General features: G+C 42.3%; 1 protein-coding gene across 1 annotated transcript in view; it reads right to left on the bottom strand.

Moving 5' to 3' along the window:
- XKRX (XK related X-linked) overlaps positions 1-8,011 on the bottom strand; it is a 13,581-nt gene extending 5,570 nt beyond the window's left edge. Inside the window, exons 1-2 of the mRNA XM_004377535.3 lie at positions 7,071-8,011; positions 2,942-3,210 (exon numbers count right to left, since the gene is read on the bottom strand). Coding sequence (XP_004377592.1) covers positions 2,942-3,210; positions 7,071-7,405 — 604 coding nt within the window. The 5' untranslated portion in view covers positions 7,406-8,011. The remainder of the gene's footprint in view (positions 1-2,941; positions 3,211-7,070) is intronic.
- Between the last annotated feature and the right edge of the window lie 347 nt (positions 8,012-8,358).

Raw genomic sequence — 8,358 nt, 5'->3', positions numbered from 1 at the left:
GTGCTGTTGCAGAATGGGGTGAGCAGTTGGGGTCTCATAACAATGTATGTTAAAAAAAAATTCTGTATGGGAGACTAACTTGAAATGTAAACTTCATTTAATTATATCAATAAAAAAAAAAAGTTACGAGTTGTGAAAGGCCTTTGTAAGAAAGGCACAAGACCTAAAAGCAATAAAGGATATGACTACATAAAAATTTAATACTTCAGAATTTTAGAAGATACTATAAATAAAGAATATTATGTATGGTGCGTTGTACAAGTGTGTCATATGTCACATGTATAACATGTATACAAAAAACAAAAAACAAACCCATTGCCGTCAAGTCGATTTCAACTCATAGTGACCCTATAAGACAGAGCAGAACTGCTCCATAGGGTTTCCCAGGAGCAGCTGGTGGATTCAAACTGCCGACCTTTTGGTTAGCAGCCAAGCTCTTAACCACTTCACCACCAGGGCTCCATGTATACACACATTTAAAATATATGTGTATGCTATGTATGTGTGTGTGTGTGCATCTGTATAAATATATACATACACACAAACATAATACAAATGTATACATACACACTCATCCACAGCAGAGAAAGGATTAACGTCCAAAATAAGTAAATAGTTCCTACAAATTAATAAGAAGACAAACAACCCACTGGAAAAAAGTGAGTAAAATACATAAAGAAGCAATTCACAGGACCCACACAATGCCCAAACATGAAAAGATGCTCAGCTTCACTCATAATTAAAGAGAACAAATTAAAACAACCAGTTATTTTACAATTACACAACTAAATAATATTTAGTTTAAGATACGGGAAAACAGGCGCATTCACACGCTGTTGGCGGGAGTATAGATTCACAAAACCTTTTGGGAAAGTTATTTGGCAGTATCTATCAAAATTCAAAATATGCATATCCTGCAACTCAGCAATTTTACTAATTTATCCTACAAAGTCTCATTCAAGTACACAGATATTTAAAAGATGTTCACTGTAGCACAGTTTGTAATTAGAAATAAACTCTTTGTGTGTGAAAAATTAGAAACAAACGTTAATCCTACCAATAGAGAATTAGGGAACTAAGAATAATCCAATTCATATAAGGAAAATACATATTATATATATTTATTATTATTATATATTCTATATGCTGGCACAGTGGTTAAGAGCTCGGCTGCTAACCAAAAGGTCGGCAGTTTGAATCCACCAGCCGCTCCTTGGAAACCCTGTCCCACAGGGTCACTATGAGTCAGAATCGACTCAATGGCAATGGGTTTTTTTATATAAATATATAAATAACCATTGAAGAAAGATATACTGTCAGACATTTGAAAAAGACATGTTGCTGAATAGAATGTTTAATACAGTCCATTTTGGGGGGCAAAAATACATACACATATATATGGGTATGTTTATATTTACATAGTAAAAAGAAGTCTGGAAGGATATACACTGAATGTGTATATACTGAATCCATGCATGGTAGAAATTTCAAACCATACAGAAGGATATAAAATAAAAAGTAAAAGTCTGCTGATTTCTCATTCCTATCCTCAGAGGTAAATAGATTCTTGCATATCTTTCTAGATATTTTCTGTGCATATACAGTTTCCTGCAGGTCAATCAGTTTGTGCATGTGTTACTTTTGTGATGTATACATATTTTAACTAGGTGATTTGATGACCCTCAAAATTCTCAGGAGGAAAACCACCATCATTTCTAGGTATGTGAAAATCTTCAAGAGCAATAGAATTTCCTGAACAATTCTTAGTCGAGAAAAAAGGGCAAATTTCCTCCTTATATTTATTTGAGGTATGAGGTCTTACCAAGCAGGGTCAACACCTAATAAAGAAAGGGTCCAAAGCTGTACCCACATTTGTACCAGCTGCAGCCCAAGCAGATGCAGCTAATCTTATGCTGCTAAAACTCATTAACAGCACTTTATCTCCACTTTGAAAACACTGACTCACATTTCATCCTGAGCTAGAAGTCTTATTCATCTCAGGATTCCTTTTTTACAAGTGGGAAATTAAGGCAGGGAATGCTTTGGTAACTTCCTCCAAGGATCACAGAGAAGGTCAGAAAGGGGACCAGGCCTGACTCTCATCAATATTCGTTTCACACCCCTTTTCTCCCCGCTCCCATGGAGTTGGGGGGAAAAAAAACCATTGAGTCTTTTGCCTTTGAGTCAATTCCGACTCATTGTGACCCCATGTGTGTCAGAGGAGAGCTGTGCTCAATAGGATTTTTAATGGCTGATCTTTCGGAAATAGATTGCCAGGCCTTTCTTCTAGGAGAAGTGATTAAATCAGCGGTTCCCAAATGTGACTGATCAGAATCAACTGGGGTACTTAAAAAAAATCAGATTCCTGGCCTCCCTACACCCTGGGATTGACTGAGGTCTGTGGAGGGAATTTAAGTTTTCAAAGAAGCTTATCACATGATTCTGATGATCAGTAATATTTGGCAATCTCTTACGTAAAGACTTCCAATCCCTAAACAAACAAACAAAAAACTCTAACTCAGCGTAATCTAAACACTCTGGGCAAGGGAAAACAGCCTACTGACTGTTGGTAATACTAGCTTCCTCTGGGCCCACAGAAAGTTTCTGTGGCATTTTTAGTCTTTCTTACCCCAGCTTAAGAAACCTGGCAGGCTTGAAATGTCTGACTCGCCAAAGTTCTGTAGCTATCTCCCAGCACTGTCCAATAGAACTTTCTGTGGTGGTGAAAATGTTCTATATTTGCACTGTCCAATACAGTAGCCACTAGCCACATGTAGCTATTCAGCACTTGAAATGTGGTTAGTGTGACTGAGGAAGTGAATTGTAAATTTTAATTTAAATAGCCATATAAAGCTAGTGGCCAGTGTATTGAAGAGCTCCAGTCTAGACTTCTAAGACCCTTGATTTTAGTGCAGCCCTCCCCTCACTTGACCCCACTCACCTCTACCCAGGGGGACCTCCGCAGAGATCAGGGTCACATAGAGCTGATAGGTCAGCTGGGGCACTGAGCCCAGGAAGGCTTGGATCTGTGACATACGTTTGTAGGCATTGCGGTGCATAGCCAGGGTCCGGATGGAATGGCCCACCTCCCATTCTATCAGCACCTCCTCGCCATTTATTAGCATCTTCTTTCGGGTGAGGCTGACATAGGGCTCCTCTTGCCCCTCTTTCTTCCACAGTGTGAGGTACTTAATCATGGCCTCCAAACATCTGCAGAAGTAAAGCATCATGGGAACTTAACTGAAGCTGTCTTGGGAAGGGAGACTGTAGTGAGGGGAAAAAATAACTCCGGAAAGTTGTGCTACTTTTTGCCATTCCTACTCTCCTGTCCTGCACATTTCTCATGAATCAAAGGGTTGGTAGTGCCTTCTACACGTTACTTGAGTCTAAATCCTATTTTGGTCCACTAGAACACCATTTCAGAAGTACTTCTTTCAGGACTGTGATACGAAGTGCCTTGAAGAAAAAGCTATTAAGTACATACTGTGTTCTGTGTTGAGAGACAATGATGAAGGTACCGAAATGCCCTGGTTTTTGTAACACCTCAGGTCCTGAGGTGAAGTGTTTCTTATTCAAAGCATTCATATCCAGAATTGAGATTTTTCAACTTCTGCTTTTTCAAGACAGAGCCCACAACTATAATTGTCTCAGCCAAAAAGTCTCCAGTGTAGGGGGAGAGGGGTAGGAAAAAACCTCACATATCCACAGAAAAGCCATTTAGCAGCAAGGGTACTTAATGACTTGACAACCCAGAACCAAATGTACTACATATCTAGGGAATCTCAAAAGGTCTCTCTAAAGGTGGCTTTTTATGCCTCTTCGCCTGTTTGGGGACTACAGCCTTTTAAACTTGATTCTTTCTTTACAAAGAGGACAACATCCTTATGAGAGCCTACCATCCTTGAAATGTGAAAAAAACACATTTCCTGCTGTACCCCTCCCATCTCCCCCACACAAATCAGAAGTCTTTAGCAGTTCTAACATGGTGAATAGAAGAGAAGCAACGAGAACATCTTATTTTGGAACACCTGAGTTACCACTTCCCCCACTCACTCTGAAATGAATGGAAACTGTGGATCATTTCTCATGACAAGTAATAACACTTGTGGTGAAAATTAAGACATCTTCCCTGGTAGACTGAGGGCAGGGGTTGTGTTTATCTTGCTCACAGCCCTTATCGCATAGTGGGTATTTGATAAATATTTGCTGAGCGAATGAAAGTGTGAGAAGAATACAGGGAGGCGAGGATGATAATAACGGCGATGCGATATAACAGAAAAATAAGCCAAAAACAGGCTCATAGATTTATGTGCTCTCTAGGCTTTGTCTCCCAGTGAGAAGGGTTTGAACACATGCTGGCTACCAATATCCATTGGATCCATCTGAGAATGGTGCATGTGTACCACTCTGAAGCATGCTGTTTGAAACTTGCACTTTCTAGGGCCAAACTGTAAAACCTGGGAGAGCAAAAGATGGAAGGAGAGAACAGAGTGGAAAAATGGACACTCTCTTCCTATTCAGGGAAAATGCACAAGTGCATTTTCAACAAATAATTTTATATTTTAACCTAAGCCCATCAATGCTGTTGCTGAATAAAATATTGGGGGAGGCAGTGGTATGAACACTTCTGTTTATGCTTCTATTCTTAAGGCTATTTACTGAATTAAGGAGCCCTGGTGGCACAATGGTTAAGTGTCCAGCTGCTAACCAAGAGGTCTGTGGTTTGAACCCACCCGGTAGCTCTGTGGGAGAAAGACCTGGTGATCTGCTTTCGTAAAGATTGCAGCCTAGAAAACCCTATGGGGCAGTTCTACTCTGTCACGTGGGGTCACTATGAATCAGAATCGACTTGAAGGCACCCAACAACATTTACTGGTTTATGTAAAGGTGTCTGCCTTGCTTATAAGTTTCAGTACATTAAATTTTCATTTTCAGAAATATGTTCACGTTTCATATAAAGGAGCCAGAAACTCCAAACACCTTCATGTGTCCGATAGCATTCATCAAGTTCCTACCTACCTACAAAACCACTGGCCTTGAAAATAAGCCTATCAAGGGTTTAATGTATCAGTTTTTAATGATTTTTCTCCCTGTTGTGAGGTTAGCTGACTGAGGTGATAAATGCCTCCCAATAATTTTTTAGTGGAAGCTGAATCACAAAAATGAAATACAGCACTCAACACTCCATTCAGAAAGCCCAAATTAAAGACCGCTTGAGAGGCCACAAAGCAAACAAGGGAAGTCAAAACTGCGGCTGGGGAGGTCAGTCTTTGCTGAATTTTGCATCTTGAGAACGCTTGATCATGGAACTCAGTGTATTGCATTTGAAAAGGGAGAGAGGAATGGTTTGTTAAGCGTCTTGCTCCTCTAGTGACACCTCTAAATTTCTTAGTTCCAAGTTCAAAATGAGGTCTTCCTTTTACAGCTTAACTTCAAAGATTTGGAACTGGAAAGGACCTTTAGATCAACTAACCCAAATGTTGCATATAGGCCAGGTGAGTCACAACTGCCCCACAAATGTGGTTTGGCCCATACAGTGTTTGTTTTAATTAATCAGGTGCCAAAATGTACAATCAGGGCATCACATATAAAAGTCTGTTTTAGGGGCTTCTCCTGAAAAGTTGGGGGATCTGGCAATACTGGGCCCAAATTCCAAAATGGAAGCGTTGGGCTGGAGCTATAGGGCAGCTGCCTCCTTTAGACAAATCTCCAGATTCCACAGTACTCACTATTCCCCGCCATTTCTCTAACACTGAGACTTACTGTAGTTTTCATTTATCGTCACACATGAAGTTACTGTTTTCCTTACACTTGGTCTGCTTCTCTCATTTATGATACCTGCTTGGCCCCTGCAAGCACTTGAGTTTGAGGCCCATGATCTAGCCCAACCCATTTATTTTACAGATGTGGGAACTAAGGCCCAGGCATCTTAAGAAATTTCACCAAGGTCACGCAACTAGTTAATGACAGAGGGATAGCTAGAATCTACATCTCCTGAATTCCTGGCCACTGTTTCCATTGTTATCTATATTTTCTCTGATGAAACCTAATAAATTCCTCCCTGTTTAAAAATATATTGATAATCTTTTAAAGGGGGATTCCATCCTTAATCCATTTCACAAACTGTAGTTCTTTAAGGATGAAATCTCTTCCCATCACAATTACAACATCAACACTCTCACCCATATTCCTCAGCTGATTGCAGGTTTCTGCCTCTCTTTCAATCAAGACATACTTGGTCCATTCCTCCCTCCTGACCTCATAAGTTTTGCAACATCTCCCTACTTTGAAAACTCTAAAGCATCCAAATGAGACTGCTGACACAGATGTCTATCTCCCTACGATAAAGCACATTCTAGTCCCTTCAAGTCAATCTGAATGGAAAGACTTGATACTATTATATGTATCCGTATTACATGTATCTGGATGGAGGATGGAGGGATGGACCATTTTCCTTTGCCCCTTAATGGTGTACTTTTATTGAAGAAAGATTCACAGGGATAAACAGGAGACTGCTGAACTGACAGAGAAAAATGAACTACAACAGACTGGGGCACCAGATTACCACAGCTGGCTTAAAATACTTTCTAGATGTCAAATAACTCTGAAAAACATGAAAATGGCAGCAGCACCAGAGCAAGAAGCTCAGGGTAAAGAAACTGAATGTGGGATGGGATAGAGACAGGAAGGAATTTTCATCCAATTTACAGAGTACCTAAAGGGCAGGGTCAAAATAACACACTCTGAAGCTATGGCCTGTGTGCACAGCGTGACTAAGTCATTCCCATACCAGTTTTCACAACCTAAATCTAGATAGCAAACACTGTCTAATGAAGTATTATCGATGGTATCACACATAGTTTTGGAATACAGATACAGGCCACATGTTCATCATGGTGGCATTTGGGATTTCAGATAAGATTTTTTGGATGGTAGGCAGGAAAGCCAAGAGTGGGAGGGAATAGGAGAATTGATTAAATCAGAAGCACAGGATATTAGTCTCATAAATATTAGCTTCATTTTTCTCTGCACAATTCTAGGGGTACAGGAAGAGATTAAAAACTGCTCACCTCATAACAGGTCCCAAGAGGATTAGATGCATAAACAATGACAGAGGCTTATCTTTAGCCAGATCTCTGTGGACAAAAATGAGAGTCAACTGTACCATAATGGATGAAAACATAAAGAAGGAAAAGGTGTATGCCATCCAGTAGGTTTCATTATTCTTTCTATAAATTCTAACCATATACAAGGCGGATGCAGCCTCCCCGCAGTACAGAAAGGTGGAGAAGAGGATGCCAAACGGGAAAGTAAAGCGGGGGTTCGTCCCACGGATGACATCTTCCCCCAGAGGTGAAACCTGATCCACATTTGGCTCCTCGGCAATTTCATAAACTCTGTCCATCCTCGAGGTTTTGAGTGTTGGGGTCTGGTCTTCAGAGCACACACACACCCCTCCACTCAAGAGCACTCTGTAGCCGCTGCAGTCCAAGTATCAGTGAGGAGGGCTCGGTCAAGTCCAGTTCTGGAATGGAGATCGACTAGTCGGAGCAGGAGGCCCCTCTCTTCTAGTCTCAAATTAGACCTGTTGGAGTCTAGAATCGAGAGCCCTGGAGTACCACTTTGAGCTTGACTCTTGATTGGCCCAGGATTCCAATCGTCAACATACGTGCTGTGAAACTTGGACAAGGCAAAAGCAAGCATCCCAGCCCTCAGTCCGGAGTTCAACTCCAGATACGCGGAAAAGAGTCATGGAAACAGCTCCCCCGCCCGGCAGCCCCCCACAGCAGGTGGGTGACCACTCTGTGGGGGCACCAACGCTCAGCACCTCCTTGCGAGGAGTCCTGACCAGTGTGCAGTCTCAAGTTAGCCGAGAACAGAGCCAGGGCAGAAGAGAGGGCGCAGGATTAGCGTCCCTTTTGAGGATTCAGTTCAGAGCCGAAGGACCCTAGCTATAGCTAGGCTGTGGCTATTCGCTCGCCTGCTTGCCTGCTCTCTGGCGCTCGCTCAGGATCCAAGCGGAGTTGAGGGCTCTCCGGAAGGCTGCTCTGGTTCCCCAAGCCCCGCCCCCGAGCAGCCGGGCCAGGGGTAGGAGCAGTGCCAGAGCCGCGTCCCCAAGCGCAGTCTTCGAAGAGAGGGAGAGGCAAAGTGCTCGAGCGCTCCAGGATCTAGGCAAGGCTGCTCCTTCACACAGAAACTTTGTCAGTGAGAGTTACAACGTGCGGAGCGCTCAACCCGGCCGGGCAAATGACCCCAAACTCTTGAGCACCGTCTGCTGCCGGGGTCCTGCTTGGCCCGCAGTTCCAGCCAAGAGAGGCCACAGCAGAAACTAAGGCACCAGGATGGCAGAGGCGGGCG

The sequence above is a fragment of the Trichechus manatus genome, unplaced genomic scaffold, assembly GCF_000243295.1.
Source record: "Trichechus manatus latirostris isolate Lorelei unplaced genomic scaffold, TriManLat1.0 scaffold00051, whole genome shotgun sequence".
In the NCBI taxonomy this organism is placed as follows: Eukaryota; Metazoa; Chordata; class Mammalia; order Sirenia; family Trichechidae; genus Trichechus; species Trichechus manatus.
This window is presented reverse-complemented; position numbering and strand designations above follow the sequence as displayed.